The sequence below is a fragment of the Macaca mulatta genome, chromosome 18 (genome assembly GCF_049350105.2).
Source record: "Macaca mulatta isolate MMU2019108-1 chromosome 18, T2T-MMU8v2.0, whole genome shotgun sequence".
Lineage (NCBI taxonomy): Eukaryota > Metazoa > Chordata > Mammalia > Primates > Cercopithecidae > Macaca > Macaca mulatta.
The window spans coordinates 69453847-69477028 of NC_133423.1; the positions used below are offsets into that span (position 1 = coordinate 69453847).

Genomic DNA, 23182 nt, shown 5'->3' on the forward strand with positions numbered 1-23182 from the left:
ACCTCAGAAAGGTAGATCCACCAAAAGCTTGCACTGTGCACCTGGAAAAGCCACAGACCCTCAATGCCAGCCCATGAAGAAAGCTGGGAAGGGGGCTGTACCCTGCAAAATCACAGAGGCAGAGCTGCCCAAGGCGGTGGGAGCCCACCTCTTGTATCAGTGTGACCTGGATGTGAGACATGCAGTCAAAGGGGATCATTTTGGAGTTTTAAAATTTGACTGCCCTGCTGGATTTTGGACTTGCATGGGGCCTGCATCCCCTTCGTTTTGGCCAATTTCTCTCCTTTGGAATGGGTGTATTTACCCAATGCCTGTATCCCCGCTGTATCTAGCAGGTAACTAACTTGCTTTTGATTTTACAGGCTCACAGGCAGAAGGAACTTGCCTTGTCTCAGTTGAGACCTTAGACTTGGACTTTTGGGTTAATGCTGTAATGAGTTAAGATTCTAGGGGACTGTGGGGAAGGCATGATTGTGTTTTGAAATGCGAGAACATGAGATGTGGAAGGGGCAAGGAGTGGAATGACATGATTTGGCTGTGTCCCCAACCAAAGCTCATCTTGAATTGTAGTTCCCATAATCCTGACCCGTGGGAGGTAATCGAATCATGGGGGTGGTTATTCGCATGCTCCTGTTCTTGTGGATAGTGAATTCTCATGAGATCTGATGGTTTTATAAGGGGCTTATCCCCCTTTTGCTTGGCACTTCTTCCTGCCATCATGTGAAGAAGGATGTGTTTGCTTCCCTTTCTGTCATGACTGTTAAGTTTCCTGAGGCCTCCCCAGTTCTGCAGAACTGTGAGTCAATTAAACCTCATTTCTTTATAAACTACCCAATCTCAGGCAATCCTTTATATCAGCATGAAAACAGACTAATACAGGGGGAAAAATATACATACATATATATATACATATATATATACACACACACACACACATATATAGACTGCATAAAAGAAAGTAATTTAATGGGAAGGAGATGAGACACTCATCCACTGATTTCTTCTCTGAAACGGCCTGGAGAAGAAAAACTACTTAAAAAGGAAGTACAAGACTGCAAAGGTTAAGGAGTATTTTGAAGACACTGGAAAGCAATGTCTTCAAGGGGCAGGATGAAGAATACTATCTTGGGGATGAAATGGAGAGCCAATTGTATTAGGCCAATGTTTCAAGCAAACCATAATGAAAATGTTATCCGGTAAATTTGAGTGTAGTAATTTTGGGCCCTAAATAACTTGCTAAGGAACAACTAAACAAGAAGGGTACTGGAAGTCAATATAATCAAGTCCTTGAGCCAGCCTGGTCATCTTATTGTCTACTACTGTGAAGAGTAAAATCCCTGGCTCCACCTTCTGTGCTGTGAAATCCTTTACCTGTCCACATAGGTGAATACACCAGGGATCTCATAGTCAGATCCTGCTATAAATGAGGAAAGCAGGGCAACTATGGCTGCAGGACTCCCTGTTAGCCTTGTCAAAGCTCTCTTAAAAGTACAGTACCCTCTTCCCTCTCTTCTTCAGAGTTAGAGGCACGAAGGTCTGACAGCTCTCCCAGATGCCTCACTTCTTACAGATATTTTTCCCAATAAATCTCTTCAGTGTCCAAGGTCTTGCTGAAGTTTGCTTCTCAGAGAACTCAGGCTAACATATTTGGTTATTACTGCCAATCTAAACATTTTCTTTACATAGGAATCATGGAACAAAAAGCATTCCTAATCTCTTGGCGTTAATGTCATTACTCACTCCAACCTCACTGCTTGGAGAAAGTTGTGTAATGGTAGAAATGAGAGAAAAAAACGTGGTGAAATAAGAGAAGGAAGCTCTTCAATGGCTGGAGTTAAAGGTTGAGAGGCATGTTCCCTGAAATCCTCCACTACATATCCAGAGAAAATAGAAGGAAGCGTCTCAACACACTACAGACGAGTAACCGATGATTTCCTTTCCAGTGCTGACCTGGGAAAGAGTGAGTGGGAGAGATGGCTTTCTAGTTTCCTGGCTTCTCAGCTAGATAGCCCAGACACGGCTGTGTTATATAATACGTACTAGAGTGCAAAAAGTTGGAATCATCTTCCAATTAGAAGATAGCATAAGTCTTATTAAATATTATGTACTGCTACTTCCATTATCTCATTTAAACCTCAAAATAGCCCTGCAAAGAAGGTATTGTTGGTGGTCAAGCCCTATGTTCCTGGCTATTCTTCTATTTTAATAGTTTTTCTTTCTCAATCTTTGGCTGGCTGCGTCCTTATTCTTCACTAAACCTTAATCAGGAATGCCAAAGGATTCAGCCCTAAGACCTCTTTGTTCTTCCTCTACTATTCAAACATGTCCTTAAGAAATCCACCGAATTCTAGACTCACATATACATCTATCTACTTAACACTTCCATTTGGATAGAGAGAGGCTGTTGCTGCCTACTTTGTTATTCCCCTGCTTAAACCCTTCAATGGTTTCTATCACAATTAAAATCCAAACTTTTGCCTATGTCCCTACGAAATCTAGTTGTTGCCCCACTAGATTTCCCATCTTACTCCTATCACTCATCCCCTTTACTCATTAAGCTAGAACCACAGTAGACTTTCTGTTCCTCAAATACTTCAAACTTATTTCTACCTTAGATTTTCACATTTGTCTGTTCTATTTCCTTTTGTCTCTAGTTCTTCAAGTGGATGGTTCCTTTTTGTCAATCAAGTCTCAGTTAAGATAGCACCCCAACTCCACGGGGACAGAAGCTCCTGTGTTTAGGATCCTTCCAGACCTCACCCCATGTATCTCTTCATTTGGCTGTTGACTTGTATCCTTTAACGAATTTTTTGTAATAAACTGATAAACATAAATGTTTTCCTGAGTTTGGTGAGCCACTCTAGTAATTATAACCCGAGGAGGGGGTTGTAGGAACCCCAATTTAGAGTCTGTCCAAAGCATGGGTAAACAACCTGGGGCTTGCAATTGACATCAGAATTGAGGGGAGGGCACAGTCATGGGGACAAAGCCCTCAACCTGTGGGACCTGATGCCATATCCAGTGTAGGAACTGAATTAAGAGGACACCCAGCTAGTGTCTGCTGTAGAATTAATTGTTTGCTTGTTGGTAGGGGAAACTCCTCCTCACACCTAGTGTCTGAAGCATGTTGTATGAGTACAGTGGGAAAAGCTGAGTGTGGTTTGTTTTCTACACAGGTCCTATGGTTACTCAATTACATAATTCAATTTTATTTTCTTCATAGCATTTATAATCTGAAATTGTCTCATTTGTTTGTCATATGGCTTACTCCCAACCTTTGAAAATTAAATATATGCACAGACAGGAGCGCTAAATTATATTCACCAACTAAGATATATAAGTCTTATTCAACTTGTTATGTATTGTTACTTGCACTATCTCGTTTAATCCATGACATACTAGGAAAAGTATCATCCCCAGCCCCCTAGAGCAACACCTAAGACAGCAAGGACTCAAATATTTGTTGTGGAATCTGAATTAAAAACACAGGGTGAAGCTGGAATTCAAAAACATACGTGATTCTAAAGCACATAGGTCTTTATTCCACAATACATTGCCTATTCCAACAAATGTGCATCCATTGAGTTTGTAGTTGCAGAAAGTACTCAATTTCAGTTTGCATATATGAAGAATAAATTATTTCACCACTAAAAGGGTAGAAACAAACTCAAATCACCCAGCCCTTCTGTAACATATGCAAAAATATCAAGAAAAAAATTTTTTTAAGAGACAGGGTCTCGTTCTGTTACACAGGCTGGAGTGGATGCACAATCATAGCTTGCTCAAACTCCTGGACTCAAGCAATGCTCCCTTCTCAGTGTCCTGAGTAGCTAGGACTGCAGTCACATGCCTGGCTAATTTTTAATGTTTTGTAGAGATGAGTTCTTGCTATACCGCCATGCTGATTTTGAACTCCTGAACTCAAGCAAACATCCTCTTGCCTTGGCCTCCCAAAGAACTGAGGTTATAGGCATGAGCCATTATGCCTGCCCTGGAAAAACGGAAATGATAAAGAAAGTATGGAATATTGTGGGTTTTTTTTTTTTTTGAGACATGGTCTTGCTGTCACCAGGCTGCAGCGCAGCAGTGCGATCATAGCTCACTGCAGCCTCGAAAACCTTGGACTCAAGTGATCCTCCCGAGTAGCTGAAACTACAGGTTCAGGCCACCACGCCCAGCTTTTAAGATTTTTTGTAGAGACAGGGTCTCGCTTTGTTTGTCCAGGCTGGTCTTGAACATCTGGCCTCAAGCGATCCTCCAGCCTTAGCCTCCCAAAGTGTTGAGATTATAGGTGTGAGTCACCACATTTGGCTGTAGGTAGGTAGTTTATGGGTCCTAAATAGCACTTACAATTCAGAAAAAGGAATACAGCAAATGCTGGAAGCCTTTTGTAATCCTCAGTGTTAACCTCATAGGAGTGGGAAAGAAAGAAGTCTGTGTATGGAAGTAAGTGATATTATCTCAGGAATACTCAGAAGAAGAATCCCTAGACTCCCTCAAAGTGAGGAAATTTGCAAGGAAGAAAAGGGAACAGCAAGAGTAAGAAAAGACGACAGAAACAGAATTGTGAAGCAGTTTCCACCCACTTACAAGTAAAACTGGAATTAAAGCATTAAATGAATTAGAACATTGCTACCCTTGAGCTTCCGCTACAGCAAACACCAGATAAAGATATCGTTTAAAGGTAAACTGATGTGATCTCACAATTAATGAAAATCTTTAAGACTAGATCCTTATTTTCATAAAGCATTCATTCAAAGGTGAGAGAAGGCTGTGGGAAAGATCACTTTCAATCCCAAAACTAATTACAAATGAGAGTCAATGTACTCCTTATTATGGAGGAAATCACGTATTACTCAAGACCTAAGTGCCAGACTCACCGATCTTCTAAAACTTTAATGGTTTCATGAAGGACTTTCTGCTGTTCCCTCAGCTGTTGATTTTTGGTGAAGAATTCTTCTAGTCTTTGTGCATCTCTAAAGGTCAAAAAATAAATAAGTTTTTCAGATAAAAATACTCTTAACAGGATAATTCTAAGAGCTCCACTGCGTTTATATAATGAACTTCTTGTACCAAAACAAAACAACTGAAAAGGTCAAGTTGGAAAATCTTGTAAATCACAGTTCAAATTATACCTGAATTTGCTCTGCAGAGCTCTTATATACCATACAGGTATCATGCCACCATGGACTCAACTTTGTCAAAACAGCTATCAAAATGTACATTATTGTTTTGCATATATGTATTAATGTAAATAATATTTCTCTACTCACATCACCTCTTTCAATTATGGGGAACTCATACTTCCTATTTTACTAATTTCTGTGTTGTTTAAAATTTTTACCTGGTCTTGCTTTTAAGTCAGAGCTTACAGTGAAGTGGAAGAATATGAATCCTACTCCCAGATGCAACATGGGTTTGAGTCCAGCTCATTTACCAGCTGTGTGACCTGATACAATTAACCTAAACTCTCTGGGCCTCACAAAGTATGGATACATTAATATCTACTGCAAAAGGTCTGAAGAATAAGTATTAATATATGTACTGGATATGAAACAGTGTGGTGCACAGTAGGCTCTACGTTAAGTGTTTACCATTATGACTTTATAGTGAGAAAAAAACTAACAAAGACAACTAAAATTTTCTTCTACTTAAACCTGATTACCTTCCAAAGTCGTCATATTTTACCCGTCCATCATTATTTTTAAAAATCACATTATTATATAAAGCATGCACATATTTTAATTGTAAGAAAACCCATTAGAAATTTGATTGGGATTTTCTGTATAGTCTTGAAGCTGAAAATATGAGATAATACTGTGATTCAAACACCTTTCCCCAGTCCCTTGAAGGGCCTAAAATATCAAATCAGAGTGGCAAGTCAGTCTGTCATAAAAAGCAGATGTCAAAATGATTGTGTCAAAGTGGCTAGAATCTAGTGTCACTGGCACCAAAATAGATGGGTAAAACAACTAAGTCAAAATGTCAGGTATCAAATATAGAGGGTATTTCTTAAAAATTTGTTGAACAGTTTATATTAATTGAAAAACATGTAAGAGCAACACCATCTTGCTATACAACAAATATGGTTATGGTAGCATGTAGAGACATCTGAGAACTTGAAGATAACAGACAACGATATATCATTGAAGCTTGTTAACTTGGCCATTTCTCATTTAATAAAAATTAAAAAATAAATATTTCCTAATACTTCTAGAAAATGTATTTAATTCAGAAGGAACACCAGGTTTTCACTGATCCTATTCGTCAAATATAACCAGATAACTTGTCTAAGCCTGGGGGTGTGATTAAAGTCATGTTCTAAAACAGACTGCTAACATGTATTCAAATTTAATAGTTAAATAATCTGTATCATAAAATACAGTAAATATTAAATTGAAGATTTACACGCACAGGCACACATATACGTTTTCAGTCTTAAGGAGTGAAAATAGCAAAGGGTTTTTTCTTAAATGATGAACAGAACTCTGTAACAGTAGTGAGTTATCTGATTTTCCCATATTCATATATTCCATTACTGTTCTGTTTAGAATGACTAAGAGCATGACAGTATTTGTCTTAAAGCTAAACTATTACGTAGATGAATAACCTAAGTTAAAGTTAAAGCTCACTTCAATTTCTTAAAATATTCAGGTCAAGAAAGTGGTAACATAAAATAGCTTTTACTAATTGCAGAAATAATTTAACAAGGTCTTTACAAAAGCAAATTGATGAATTCCAGACAGTGCAAAAAGAGTCATGCAATTTTGAAAAGTGTCTAATATATTAAAGACAGGTCTGCCCTGGACCTCATCCAAAGGAAGAGTTATTATTACACCAATCACTAACTTCATTTCTAAGGCAAGCTCAATGTCATTAGCAGCATTTTACTAAAAACTCAGTATCATTTTCCTAACTGGTGGCCTTCTGTTTTTCTAAGGTAACTGAATATTTTAAATATAACTAGCATAGGAAGCTGGGTAAATCTTGTATTTGAGAATGTAACTGTAATAAGATAGATAACAAACCTTCCTGTCTCTTTTACATACCTATGCAGCACATACAACAATTTTTTCATTACTTTGAAATCAAATGTCACATATGGGGGCTGAGGCGGGGGGATCTATAGGGAGAGATAGGAACTACCATGAATAAAATGGACAAAACATTATGTTCGAGTTATACTCTCTATAAAGAAACTTTGTGATAAGGAATAGAAAGTATGAAAACAGTGCTGCACAACTGGAAAATGTTTTTCTGTCTTTACAATTCTTTAAATTTCTTAATTAAATAATTTTTTAAAGAAAACAAGGGTTTATCTGAAGGTGAGTAGTCTACATTCTAAGAATTTCTAAATTTCTCAGCGGCTAAAGAGAATTTTCTTAGTGTTATAAAGCTGGCTGAATACGGCAGATGTCATCTTTATTATTTCCTCAGCAGAAAGTAGTTATTGTTTTTAAGTAATGGCTGGTAATTAGGATGATCAGATTTGTTAGCTAATAAGAGAGTTAATCAGTTAGTAAATAATGGATATACAATAGAGAAAACAGATGTAGTCCATGTACACAACCAGTCTGAAATAATCAGGCTGGGCCGGGCATGGTGGCTTATGCTTGTAATCCAACTACTTTGGGAGGCCGAGGCAGGTGGATCACCTGAGGTCAGGAGTTTGAGACCAACCTTGCGTGGTGAAACCCAGTCTCTACTAAAAATACAAAAATAAGCCAGGCGTGGTGGCAGGCGCCTGTAATACCAGCTACTCGGGAGGCTGAGGCAGGAGGATCATTTGAACCCCAGAGGCAAAGGTTGCAGTGAGCTGAGATTGCACCATTGCACTTCAGCCTCGGCAACAAGAGCGAAACTCCATCTCAAGGGAGAAAAGAAAAATCAGGCTGATCAAGCTCAAGGGTAACTTTTCATATAACCTCACAACATCCAACAGTCAATAGTACCATGTTTCATTTTGTGAATGAATTTGTGTAAAAGCATTAGCTGCGTGCAGAGTTTTTCATCAAAACATACGTCTGAAACAATTAACTGAAGAACAAATATTAGTAGTATTCATTCTCTAACTGCTTCTTTCAGGAATCCTTAAGGGCTGAGATAGCTTCCAAATCCAGCTATTCTAACAATATGGAGGTAAGACTGTATGTTGTATACTGGGGAACAGGGGATTATAGTAACATAGATAAACCCAAATTCCTGGTACCACAATATAAAGACCTAATTTATTCTAGGGGTGGTAAATAAAGGATCCCTTTAATTATCTGATTACTCAGCGAATTTAGCTACTTACCTATGCTTCCAAAATGTATAATCTTAGGCTACCTGAGGTGTACAGGTACAGAGTAATTACAATATATTTTAAAAGGTTGCCAAGGGGATCAAATAAAGTAAGGCATTATTATCAGCTACTGAATAACGTTTATTTCCATTCTTTAAAAAAAAATTCATACATTATATTTGTACATATTTATGTGGTACATGTGAAGTTTTTGCTACATACATAGAATGTGTAATGATTAAGTCAGAGTATTTAGGGTAGTCATCACCCAAGTATTTATCATTTCTATGTGTTACACGTATTTCAGGTTTCCTATTTTCAAAATACAATACACTGTTGTTAACTATAGTCACGCTATTCTTCTACCAAACATTATTTCTTCTATCTCCATGTAAGTTTGCACCCATTAACTGACTCTACCTCCCTCCCACCCACACACCATTCCCAGTTTCTGGTATCTATTATTCCATTCTCTACCTTCATATGATCTTCTTTCTTACCTCCCACATATGAGTTACAATACGTCTTTCTGTGCATGACTTATTTAACATGACGACCTCGTTTCATCCAAAATGCTGCAAATGACAGGGTTTCATTCATTTTTATGGTTGAGTAGTATTCCACTGTGTATAACACATTTGCTTTATCCAGTTCACCTGTTGATGGACACTTAAGTTGATTCCGTATCTTTGCTATTGTGAATAGCACTGCAATAAACACGTAAGTGCACGTATCCATTTGACATATTTCTTTTCCTTTGAGTAAATGCCCAGTAGTAGAATTGGTGGATCATATGTAGTTCTCTTTTTAGTTTTACTGAAAAATTTCCATATTGTTTTCCATAGTAGCTTTACTAATTTACATTCCCACCAACAATGTACAAAGGTTCCCTTTATTCCATATCCTTGCTAGCATTTGTTATTGTATGTCTTTTTGGTAACAGCCATTCTGACTGGGGCAAGATGGTATCTCATTGTGGTTTGGATTTGCATTTCTCTGATTACTAATGATGTTGGGCATTTTTCATACACCTACTGGCCATTAATATGTTATTTTCTGAGATATGTGTGTCTCTCCTTTGCCCAGTTTTTAATGGGATTATTTGTTGTTATTGTTGTCACCCCGTTATTTGTATAGTCTGCATATGAGTCCCCAGTCAGATGAGTAGTTTGTGAATATTTGCTTCCATTCAAAGGGTTGTCACCTGACACAATTGTCTCTTTTGCTGTGCAGAAGCTTTTTACTTTTATACAGTACAATTTGTCTATTTTTGCTTTTGCTGCCTGTGTTTTTGAAGTCTTAGCCATAAAACCTTGGCTTAAACCAATGTTCTGAAAAGTTTTCCCTATTTTTTCTTCTAGTAGTTTTACAGTTTTGGGTTCTCACATTTAAGTCTTTAATCTATCAAGTTGATTTTTGTGTACTGTGAGTAGCAGTTCAGTTTCATTCTTGTGCGTGTGGTTATCTAGTTTTCCCAGCAGCATTTGCTGAGGGGGTGTCTTTTCCCCGTGTATGCTCTTGGCAGCTTTGTCTAAGATTAGTTGGCCGTGACATATAATGTGGATTTATTTCTGGGTTCTCTACTCCGTTCCATTCATCTATATATCTTTATATCAATATAATGCTGGTCTGGTTACTATAGCCTTGTAATATATTTTGAAGTCAGGCAATGTGATGTTACTAGTTTCCAGTTTTTTTTTTTTCTCCTCAGGATTGCTTTGACTGTTTGAGTTCTTTTTTTGGTTCCATACAAATTTTTAGGAATTTTACTATTTTTGTGAAAAATGACGTTGGTATTTTGACAGGGAATGTACTGCATCTATAGATTGCTTTGGGAAGTATGTTCATTTTAACATTAATTATTGCAATCCATGAGCATGGGAAGTCCATTTGTTTGGGTCCTCTTCAATTTCTTTCATCTATGTTTTGTAGTTTTCCTTGTAGAGACCTTTTACCTCCTTAAATTGATTCCTAAATATTTTGTTTCTTCTAACTATTATAAATGGATTGCCTTGATTGTTTTCCAGCTATTTCATTATTTATGTATAAAAACACCAGTGACTTTTGTACGTTGACTTTGTATCCTGCAACTTTACTGAATGTGTTTATTAGTTTTAAGAGGTTTTTTTGGCTGGGTGCTGTGGCGCATGCCTGTAATCCCACCAGTTTAGGAGGTCAAGGGTGGAGGATCACTTGAGCCCAGGAGTTCAAAACCAGCCTAGTCAATACAGAGACCCCATCTCTACAAAAGAATAGTTTAAAAACTAGTCAGGCGTGGTGGCACACAGCTGTAGGTCCCAGCTACTAGGGAGGTTGAGGCAGGAGCATTGCCTAAACCCAGGAGTTTGAGGCTACAGTGAGCCATGATTATACCATTGCATTTCAGCCTGGGCAAGAAGTGAGATTCTGTCTCAAAAACTTTTTTTTCCCCCTAATATAAGATCTTCTTGTCTACAAAGAGGTACAATTTGACTTCCTTGTTTTCAATTAGGATGCCTTTTCTTTCTTTCTCTTGCCTGACTGCTCTGGCTAAGACTTCCAGTACCATGCTGAATAATGGTGGTGAAAGTGGGCATCTTTGACTTGTTCCAGTTCTTAGAAAAAAGGCTTTCAACTTTTCCCCATTTGGTATAATGTTAGCTATGGGTTTGGGCACATTTGACCTTTATTATTTTGAGGTTTGTTCATTATATGCCCTAGTTTGTTGACAGTTTTTTTTAACCACGAAGGGATGTTTAATTTTATCAAATGCTTTTTCTGCATCTATTGAGACGACCATAAGATTTTTGTCCTTCATACTATTGAGGTGACGTATCATGCTTATTGATTTGCATATGTTAAGCCATTCTTGCATCACTGAGATAAATCCCACTTAATAATGATGTATTATCTTCTTAATGTGCTGTTGGATTTGGTTTCCTAGTATTTTGTTGAACGTTTTTGCATCTATGTTCATCAGGGAGACTGGACTGTAGTTTTTTAGTTGCATCCTTGTCTGCTTTTGGTATCAGGGTGATGCCAGTCTTGCAGACTGAGAGAGGAAGAATTCCTTCCTTTTCACTTTTTTAGAACAGTTTAAGGAAAATTGGTATTAGTTCTTTGTAAGTTTGATAGAATTCAGCAGTGAATTTATCTGGTCTTGGACTTGGTGATTACTGATTAATTTTGCTATTCATTACTGGTTTGTTCGGGTTTTCTATTTCTTCCTGATTCAATCTTGGTAAGTCATATGTATCCAGAAATGCATTGATTTCCTCTAGTTTTCCAGTTTATTAGCATACAGTTATTCATAATGGTCCTTAATGATCTTTTGTGTTTCTGTGGTACCAGTTGTAGTATCATCTTTTTCATTCTTTTTTTTTTTTTTTGAGACAGAGTCTTGCTGTGTTGCCCAGGCTGGAGTGCAGTGGTGCAATCTTGGCTCACTGCAAGCTCTGCCTCCCGGGTTCATGCCATTCTCCTGCCTCAGCCTCCCGAGAAGATGGGATTACAGGCGCCCGCCACCACGCCCGGCTAATTTTTTTTGTATTTTTAGTAGAGACGGGGTTTCACCGTGTTAGCCAGGATGGTCTTGATCTCCTGACCTCGTGATCCGCCTGCCTTGGCCTCCCAAAAGTGCTGGGATTGCAGGCGTGAGCCACTGCGCCTGGCCTTTTCATTCTTGATTTTATGTGGGTCTTCTCTCGTCTTTTCTCGGTTAGTCTGCTGGGGTCTGTTTCTGGCAAACTTTTGTAATTAGTGAAAGAGGACCCAGGGATGTTCTGCAGAAGATGACTAGAATGGTGACAGCCAACGTTTTGCAGTGAGTTCAAGAATAAGACAGCAAGTCAAAATACTAAGGATGGGAGAGAAGAAATAACCTGAGTCTTTGAGTCGCCTATTAACCAGTCCTAGAATGTCCCTTCTTTGGGCTTTCCATATAAAAGAAGAAATTTTCCTTACTGTAAAAGTCACTTCTGATTGTTTTTATTTTTCACAGTAGGAAAATATCCTACCTAATAAAATGTACATCTTACATTCATTACTCAAAAAAGGATTATTTGGTTTTCTGTTTAAGTTAAAAAACAGCTCAATTAGGGGTACTAAACACAGCTCTGCCACAGAAACACAGAAAAGGGGTATTCTATGGTTAAGGAGGTTTTCTGTAACATCTTTAGGGTAGGAACATGTACAGTTAAAACAAGGCACTTTAAAATGCTATGAAGAACCAGAAATTTTCACTTTAAACAAAACTTTTAAAAAATGCATGATTTTATATTCCTGAATCAACTAAGTTCACTTCCAAACGTGACTTTTTGGTGTAACAGAAAATTTACCAATTTTCATTTGCAGATTATAATGGGAAAAAAAGCTTTTTTTGTTTGTTTTTTTTGGGACAGGGTCTCACTCTGTCACCCAGGCTGGAATGCAGTAGCACAATGTCGGGTCACTGCAACCTATGCCTCCTGGGCTCAAGCAATCCTCCCACCTCAGCCTCTGGAGTAGTTTGGACCACAGGTGCGTGCCACCGCCCGTGCCTAATTTTTTGCATTAATAGAAATGAGGTTTCACCATATTGTCTAGGCTAGTCTCAAACACGGGCTCAATCAAGTTGCCTGCTTTGGCTTCCCAAAGTGTTGGGATTACAGGTGTGAGCCACCGTGCCTGGCCACAGATGGCATGTTACAGCCTTGGAAGCTTTCAGAAAGTGAAGTAACTGAAGCCCATAGACACAGACTGTAAACCAAATGTATTATTATTAGTTACATGGTACTGACTTTTGTTATGGGTGCTGATATTCTACTCTGCCATCTGTTTCAGATTCCTGAATGTGGAAGCTCTAGAGAATCATGAGTAAAATCTGTTCCTGAACTTAAAAAATCTGATCTCATTTAGAACTGTATAAGCAAAACAATTCAGGGAATCTTTGAGTAATTTCAAACTACCTAAAAGGAGTCTTATAATGCCCATTTAGTTTTCATTCATATGAGTTTTGAAATTCCAGAATTATTCTGCTCCCCGTCTTGTAGCATGTTGAATTCCAGGTGTTAATTATGGCTGAAAAAAGAACTCCGCTGACAAATCAAAATGAGACTACAGATCAATTGTCATTTTAATATTTTATGGGAAAAGATTACATATGTAAGTTGTATTATAATGTAAACATACATAATTAACTAAGGCTATACTTAAAATTATCAAATTATTCTTTTTAATTTAGAATTTGAAAAAAAAAAATGCTGCTGATTATCCAAGGCCCATATTAAGTAGGGCTAATTTTTTTTTTTATAAATAAGACATTAAGGTCAAATTGGACATTAGTATCAACTGCTCTATAAATAACACCTGAGTATTACATACTGATACTTACAAGATTCGTTCCTGTTTTAGCTTGGTTACTTTTACTTGTAAACCTGAAAAGTAAAAAGAAAAAGTGTTACTTCTACAAAAGTTCCTTTATGAGTCAAATGCTACACTATTAAGTCACAATAGTCTGGCCTCTAAATAATAAACCAGGTCTCATTAGTTTACAGTATATTCCCCTTACTTGTATCCTGCAGTCACAAAAGCATATCTGCAACATATCGCTTTTAGTCTATCATGTGACAGTCAAATGGAATAACGTTTTCCCCATCTAAAGTAAATTATTTCCTTTCTAGTAGCAGGGCAAGCATATAATTAGAAGTTCACTATAAATGAAGGTCTATGTTCTGACATAGCCTGTGTATTTACTAACAGCAATGGTGTTTATGTAGGCACAAATCTTCTGGGATTAAACTAGATTGTGGTAGGAAGTCCTGGACTAGGAGCAAAATTCCTTATAGAAAAGTACCTAACAAAAGGCATGAATGTTTTATATCTCAAGATATCTATTACATGAATTTTTAATTTTAATTGAGTCTGACACAAAACATAAGAGAAGACCACTGCCTATGGACTCAGGTAGTTATTGAGAAGAAAGCAGACTGACAGGCATTGAAACTGCAAGGAAGGATATGGATAAAACAGGGTGACATTTCTAATTTTCATGAACGGTAATTAACAAAAGAAAAAAGTCACTGAACAAATATGAAAATACATACATCATTAGCAACTATATATAAGTCAAACAAAAACAATTACTTAGCAAAATTGAAAAATTATAATACCCAACATTGATTTAGAAATGTCATTTAATTGGCTAGGCGCGGTGGCTCACGCCTGTAATTCCAGCACTTTGGGAGGCCAAGGCGGGTGGATCACCTGAGGTCAAGAGTTCGAGATCAGCCCAATTAACATGGAGAAACCCCGTCTCTACTAAAAATACAAAATTAGCTGGGCATGGTGGCACATGCCCGTAATCCTAGCTACTCGGGAGGCTGAGGCAGGAGAAACACTTCAACCCGGGAGGCAGAGGTTGTGGTGAGCTGAGATCCTGCCATTGCACTCCAGCCTGGGCAATAAGAGCGAAACTCCGTATCAAAACAAAACAAAACAAAAAAGTGATTTAATCAAAGATTGTTAAAACAGTAAAAACTAGAAAATTTTTTTCTCGTTGAATATTGCTTTGCCCTCTATTTTCTCTATGCTCCCTACTTCCTGCAATGTGATTAACATAAAGGGGGAAAAAAGCCCTCAATATTTACTCTTTAATTTCTCAATCAGTGCTTTTAATATTCTACAATTTACCCAACTATATAGATCTATTCAAGAATTTTTATTTGGTGGCAGTTAGTTACCAATAAATAGTTATTAGTTGACGGATTCCTGAAGAATCCAAGAATATTTACTATGTGCCTTTGGCAGTTCACAGATTCTATCAAGTTATAAATCAGAAAAGTTTTTCATATATGTATGTAGAAACAAACATATTTATCATTTCTAAGAACATATTTTTTCTTTATCTGCTTAACTTGGTACAATCTTTCGGACAACATAATTTAGACAAATACCAATTTTAAAAACAAATCTATACATTTCCCAACCATGGTCACATAGACACTAATGAAGAAGACATTTCTTCTTATTGCCCTCCACGGTGACGATTTAATGCCAGGAAATCTAGATATCGTGGAAAAATAAAGGCCCTGGAGAATTTTTTGGATGTTACATTTTCTCCTTATGTCTCAAATTTCACCTTTAGAAAATGTCCAACTGATATGACACATTTTACCTTCGATTCTATGCTCTATAATTTGAACCAAAAATGTTATAAAGAAGATGGTAAAAAAAGTGTTACGGATAAACCTGTACTTGAATGTTCAAGCAGTCTTAGCCAAACATTAGAAACAACCCAAACATCCTTCAGTAAGAGAGTTGTAACCTGTGGTGCATCCAGGCACATTTTTTCCCTTCTCAAAAATGTGTGAAATTTTACTTGACAGATTTTTTGTTTGTTTGTTTTTAATTGTGGCTGACTTCTAACAATCAGTTCTGCCTTTAGAAGTGAAAAGTGCAGCCAAAGATGAAATGGATTCTTGCCATAAACCATTTTAAGAAAAGAAATAATGAGATAGAAAATCATATAAACTTCAAAAGAAAATCCTTGGGAAACAGGGGAAGAACTACTCTTTTATCTTGTAAGCATTCAACACCTGTGAGGTATTTGTTCTGTCACGTAGATCACCCTGAAACAGGTTTATATGTGTGTATGTGTGTGTGTTTAAATTTTAGCATTTGCTATTCACCAAGTCAATTAGGAATCTACAATTAGAACCCCTATAAAGTGTGCTTTAATCCTGCTCCACACCCATCGGAAGGAATGAGGCTATACAACAATGCAGCTCCTGTATGAACAGGTAATCTGTTGAACAAAGTATCTGGGATTGTAACACTGGCAACGTAAGATACCTATTGAGGAAACAGTGTTCACAAGACTAAGCACTGTGCTACAATTAACCCTACACTCACTTATACATAAATTTTGGAGGAAATGAAACAATCAAGCACCTGTATAATACAGAAAACAAATGTAAGAGTTCAGAAATGAGGCAAGAATTCAATGCCTTTGCATTAACAAAAATCACTGCTATGTTAATTCTTACTTATTTTAGTTCTCTACCCAGAACAAACCATATATATATAATGTATGTACTGTCATTTTAAACAAGTTGTTTATGGTTCTGAATTACAAATGATACACTTAACATCACTTTCTTGACAAACAGTGGGGGCTTTATATACAAATGAAGTAATTAAACTTCAACCAAAACTACTACTGCTAGCATTTCTATAATTGCCTAACAAATTATTTAAATTCCAAAGCCATTTAAGGTGTGCTCACTTTGCTTAAGATTTAATGATCTCAAAATGGGTAAATTAATTTTTGTGGATTTTATTATTTACAGATGTGAATGTAAATAAAAGGTGTGAGAGTTACTGATAATAATAATATTATTATTATTTTTGAGACAGGATCTCTGTGACTCAGGCTGGAGTGCAGTGAGTGCAAACAGGCTCACTGTAGCCTTGACTTCCCAGGCCCAAGCGATCCTCCTGCCTCAACCTCTGAAGTAGTTGGGACCACGGGCACGCACCACCATGTCTGACTAATTAAAAATTTATTTTTGCAGAGACAGGGTCTCGCTTTGTTGCCCAGGCTGGTCTGAGACTCCTGGACTCAAGTAATCCTCCTGCCTTGGCCTCCCAAAGTATTGGGATTACAAGTGTGTGCCACTGCGCCCAGCCTGACAGCATTCTTAGTAATGAGTGGGACAATTCCTTTCATTGTTAATTTGTATAATCTTAAGGTAATGTTTTCTTTTTAGAATTTTTGATTCTGTGTATACAAAATAAATGGAGCAATTAAAAAATGAATCAAGGAATATTTATCCTGCCCTATTAGAGCCCCCAAACTGTCCTATTCCTTCAAGGTGTTCCAAGTTTGCCTCACAAAACCCGCCTAGTTTTCTCTGAAACTGATTACCATATTTACTAGACACAGAAAATATATTAGCTAGATGTTAATAGCAGAAGCTGGCATAGGCAAAAGATTGTTTATTAAAATAGTGATATTCTGAAAATAAATCTTTTAAATTCTATTTTATTACTTGTGCTTTTAATAATAAACTTGATACTGAAAAAGATTTTTAAAGGCAATAAAATTTTGTACCCAAGTAAATATACTTTAAGATTTTGAAATTTAAAGAATTCTGAAGTTCCCATTAAATTCTGTGAATTCTGAATTTAAAGAACAAAGACTGTATATATTATCAGTAACAATCTGTGTTTAACCCTGATACTAGCAGCATCTGTCACAAGAGGAACATATCATGAAATGACACAATCATGAAAGGATACAATTATCTTAAAGGATATAAAAACTCGGTCATAAATGTCTCCAGAACTTTTCAACAAAAATGGTCTGGTTTGCATATTGCTAGTCTCCAGCAGAAATTAGAACATTTTGTCTATTTTTTCCTAGTCTTAAAAGACATGGATGCAGTTTATCATATTGTTGTGATCAGTGCACATACTGTCATATTTTGCTATCATTTTATTATGTTTTGGCAAAAGAGGCAAAAAAATTTCTAAACACATGTAGCAGAGCATTCGGATGCATGCAAGGTCCTATGGGTAGATTTCTGCAGCTAAGTAAAAACTATGTATCTCAAATATTACCATTTCCAACATAAGTAAAAACTACGTATCTCAAATATTACCATTTCCAGCCGTTCTCTTTTATTTTTTGCTGACATGAAGCTTTAAAGTAATGAGTCAATTTTGATTTCTATATATACCTTAAAACCTGCAAAGTCCAGACAAGTCCATGTTTGATGTCTTTCAAACAGCTTCTTATACTGGTTTCTACAAATGAATTCCCCACCTCCTTAAAAAAATTAAGTTCCCTTCAGGCATGTCTTTGATGTTATCACACACAGACTCTAATTTTATATGGAACTATATGGAACATATTGACAAAGGCATGGCCCAAACCAAAATGTTTTTAAATGACATAGCAACTTAAAAAATAGTACTTATTCATTTAGTACCTTTAAGAATCCATAAGGTATTTAGAAATTGCCATGATCAATATAATGTACCAAAGATTATCTTCTCTTATGAGCTCATATATCCAATACCTAACATTCACAAAACACATGGACTTTACCATATATACCAATAATTACTGTATTCCTCTCTTAAAGTTCTTCAGAATATAGACATTTTTGTGGGAATATGAATAGAGCATAACCATGAGGAGTACACTTTAAGAGAATTATCTACTACAAAATATTTGCAAGCTTTATATATTCTATAATTTGATAAATATGGCATATTGTTTCTATTAAAGAGTATATCATTTGTTTTCTTGATGCTTCCTCATCGTAAAATAGGGATTTCATGAAGATCCTGTAACGCCAAAGAACAGAAGAAGAAATTTGTCATATATTTTATTTGTATTAAATTAATAGCCTATAAATAGCCAGGCACAGTGGCTCCTGCCTGTAATCTCAGCACTTTGGGAGGCTGAGATGGGCGGCTCGCTTGAGGTCAGGAGTCTAAGACCAGCCTGGCCAACATGGTGAAACCCCATCTCTACTAAAAATACAAAAATTAGCCAGGAGTGGTGGTGCGTGCCTGTAGTCCCAGCTACTTGGGAGGCTGAGCCAGGAGAACTGCTTCAACCTGGGAGGCAGAGGTTGTAGTGAGCTGAGATCACGCCACTGCACTCCAGCCTGGGTGACAGAGTGAAATTCTGTTTCAAAACATAAAAAACAAAAATAGAAATCAAGAGTTTCAAGAAAGTTGCAGAATATAAAATCGACTCACAAAAACCAGTTATATTTCTATACATTAACAATGAACAATCTGAAAAGCAAATTAAGAAAACAATTCTATTTACAGTAGCATCAAAAGAATAAAATACTTAAGAATACATTTCACCAAGGAGACAAAAAACTTGTACCCTGACAATCAGAAAATGGTGCTGAAGTAAATTACAGAATGACCAGGTGTGGTGGTTCATACCTGTAATCCTAGCACTTTCGGAGGCCAAGGTGGTCAGAGGACTGCTTGATCCCAGGAGTTGAGGCTAGCCTAGGCAACAAAGTGAGATCCCTGTCTCTATAAAAAAATTAATTAGCCAGATGTGGTGGTGCATGCCTGTCGTCCTAGCTACTCTGAAGGTGGAAGTGGAAGGATCGCCTGCACCCTGGAATTTGAGGCTACGGCGAACCATGATTGTGCCACTGCACTCAAGCCTGGGCAATGAGACAAGACCTCATCTCTAAAAATTAATAATTAAAAAATAAAAACCTTAAAAAGAAATACAGAAGACACTAATAAATAGAAAGATATCCCGTGTTCATGGACTACAAGACAATATTATTAAGATGTCAATACTATACAAAGCAATCTACAGATTCAACGCACTACCTATCAAAATCCCAAATCCCCAAATCCCAACATTTTTTGCAGAAATAGAGAAATCTGCCCTAAAGTCAAGGCATGATGACAATCTCTTCAGCATAGCACATACCATTTTATGTAATTTGGATCTATGTACATTTCTAGCATCATATCCTACCCACCTCCCCCAAAAACTCCCATCTCCCACTCCATTTCCTCTTAGAACTAAACCTAACCATCCATAGTTCCTTGAATAGAATCAAGCTCTTATGTGCAAACTTTTGCATGTGCTATTCTCTCTAGTCAGAAAATTCCCTCCCCTTCCACCATCTTCTTTGCCTGGCTAATTAGACTTAATCAGTTATCAAGCCTGGTCTGACATAAACCATGCACAAACCCACTTCCCCATGCAACCACACACACCCTCAGTTCTTCCTTCATGTTTTCAGATAACAACATAGTACACTGCATTAAAATTCTAGACTAGAAATTTCCTTAAAGCTAGCACTATATAGGATTCATTCTTATTCACAAGGTCTGGCAAATAGTAATTGCCCAAAAAACATTTCTTGAACATTTCTTTGTGTCTCCATGAACACTGGGGCTTGAAAGAATACTTTTGGGGTTGTTCATATTTCAAAACTCATTAATTAGTAAGAGTATTATCAGAAGTTTTGCCGGAAACTAAATTTACCATGGGAAATTTTTTTTTTTTTTTTTTTTTTTTGAGATGGAGTTTTGCTCTTGTTGCCCAGGCTGGAGTGCAATGGCACGATCTCAGCTCACCACAACCTCCGCCTCCTGGGTTCAAGCGATTCTCCTGCCTCAGCCTTCCTGAGTAGCTGGGATACAGGTGCGCACCACCACGCCTGGCTAATTTTGTATTTTCAGTAGAGAAGGGGTTTCTCCATGTCAGTCAGGCTGGTCTCAAACTCCTGACCTCAGGTGATCCGCCCACCTTGGCCTCCCAAAGTTCTGGGACTACAGGCATGAGCCACCACCCCCGGCCTACCATAAGAAAGTCCTAACAGACCCACATACTACAGTTTAGATTCAAGTGGATTATGTTTTAATAGTACTCCAGTGTAATGATACAGCTATAAAGCACTGCAGTATTAAACTTATAATAGGTAATCAAGAAACAAATGTCATATGAAGCATTTCTCACACATAGGGAAAGTTACAGAATTAAAGTATATTAAAATTTAATATCAAAACCTTGAGCTTAGCTTCTTTTAATACAAATAATATTTACTCATCTCAATCACAACTGCTTAATCCTCTATATACTCTTTGCACTTCATAAAAACCTTTTAACTGTTATTTCACTGTATTGTAATTATCTGTTTCCACGACTCTATCTCCATTAAACAGGCTCTCTGAAAGTAAGCTGCCATTCACTTTTGTATTTCAGAGCTACAGGTTTGTCAAATGACTTATGTAGTAATTTTATGTCAATATCCTGCAAAAATTTTGTAGAAGAAAATTAAATTTAGAGGTTAGGTAATTAGGCTTAAGATCACAGAGCAAGTGGGTAAATGAAATCAGAATTCAAATCCAGGTCTTCAGTCAACAAATTCTTTACCTTTTCCACTATCTCATACATGTTACCACAAGTAAATAACAGCAAGTTGTATATAAATTATGTTCTGTGGTTAAAAAGCACCAATTTGACCATAAAAATGAATCACAAAAACTACCAGTGTAAATGTCCTCTAAAAATGAGATCTGGGCTGTGCGCAGCTCACGCCTGTAATCCTAGCACTTTGGGAGGCCAAGGCGGGAGGATCACCTCAGCTCAGGAGTTTGAGACCAGCCTGCACAACATAGCGAAACCCTGTCTCCACAAAAAATACAAAAACTAGCTAGGTGTTCTAAGGTGAAGGTTAAGTTAAAAAAAAAAAAAACTAGCTGGGCATGGTGTGTGCGCCTGTAGTCCCAACTACTTGGGAAGATGAGGTGGGAGAATCACTTGGGCCCGAGAGGTTGACGCTAATATTGAGCCATGTTTGCACCACTGCACTCCAGCATGGGTGACAAAGCGAGGCCCTGTCTCAAAAAGAAAAAGAAAAAAAGATCAGCTGGGCACGGTGGCTGACACCTGTAATCCTAGAACTTCAGGAGGCTGAGGCCAGTGGACTGTTTGAGCCAGAAGTTCAAGACCAGCCTGGGCAACATGGCAAAACTCTGTTTCTACAAAAAACACATAAAATTAGCTGGACATGGTGGTGCACACCTGTAGTCCCAGGTACTCAGGAGGCTAAGGTGGGAGGAACACCTGAGCCTGGGAGGTCAAGGCTGTAGGGAGCTGTGATCATACCACTGTACTCCAGCCTGGGCGATGCAGTAAGACCCTCTCTGAAAATAGATAAGTAAATAAATAAATACATGAATATATAAATAAATCCACAAATAAATAAATAATGAGATCTTTGGGCCAGGCACAGTGGCTTACGTCTGTAATCCCAGCACTTTGGGAGGCAAAGACAGAAGGATCACATGAGGTCAGGAGTTCAAGACCAGCCTGGGCAACATAGTGAGACCCTGACTCTTCAAATAATAAAAAATTAGCCAGGCATGGCAGCGTGTGCCTATGGTCCCAACTACAGGAGGGAGGCTCACTTGAAAATGGGAGGTGGAAGCTGTGGTGAGCCATAATCACACCATTACACCCTAGCCTGATGACACAGTGAGACCTTGTCTCAAAAAAAAAAAAAAAGATATCTTTGAACTTAAAGATGGTCATTAAATGCACAAAACTCAACAGTGGACTGAGTAAAAAAAATGTACATATACATCATGGAATACTATGTAGCCATAAAAAAAGAACAAAATGATTTTCTTTGCAGCAGCTTGGATACAGCTGAAGCCATTACTCTAAGCAGGGAACAGAAATACTGCATGTTCTCATTTATAAGTGGGAGCTAAACATTTAGTACACATGGACACAATGAGGGGAACAACAGGTACCGGGACCTACATGGCAGTGGAGGGTTGTGGGGTGGGAGGAGGGTGGGGATCAAAAAACTACTTATGGGGTACCATGTTCACTACCTGGGTGATGAAATCATTTGTACACCAAACTCCAGCAACATGCAATCTACCCATGTACTAAACTTGCACATGTACCCCCCCGAACCTCAAAGCTGAAATAGAAAAAATAAAGAGAACTGTCATACAAAGGTATACAAAGCCACTACAGTCGCAATAAAATACTGCTTTTATTTAAGATTTTACCTTGCACTTCTTTATCATGACACTCTTTTAGTTTTGTCCAAAGGTCCTTAAAGTCACTAGATATATCTGCAGAGTTAGGGCTTCCACAACTGCTTCCCGAGATGTTCATCTTGCTTAATATGCTCCACACTTCTATTTGCTTAATATTTTCTGACCTTTTCTGTTACATTATAGAGGTATCAAGTCGTCTTTGGACAGGTCAAATACCTGAAATGACAGATTGCAACATAAATGAACGTTGCATTTATCTTTATGTACTTTGAAGTCAGGATGAAACACAAGCCCAGATATCCTCATCTACCATTTCTTTATTTACTTGTAATTAATCATTTTTAGAATTTGGGAGGGGAA

General features: G+C 37.4%; 1 protein-coding gene across 12 annotated transcripts in view; it reads right to left on the reverse strand.

The window, feature by feature from the left end:
* RBBP8 (RB binding protein 8, endonuclease) overlaps positions 1-23182 on the reverse strand; it is a 118495-nt gene that overhangs the window by 71279 nt on the left and 24034 nt on the right. For 6 of the 12 annotated variants that reach the window (XM_028837673.2, XM_077974520.1, XM_077974521.1 and 3 more), the window contains 3 exon segments: positions 22832-23038; positions 13635-13677; positions 4881-4976 (listed from right to left, as the gene is read on the reverse strand). In XM_028837673.2, the coding sequence (XP_028693506.2) occupies positions 4881-4976; positions 13635-13677; positions 22832-22940 (248 nt within the window). In that variant the 5' untranslated portion in view covers positions 22941-23038. 12 annotated transcript variants of the gene reach the window in all.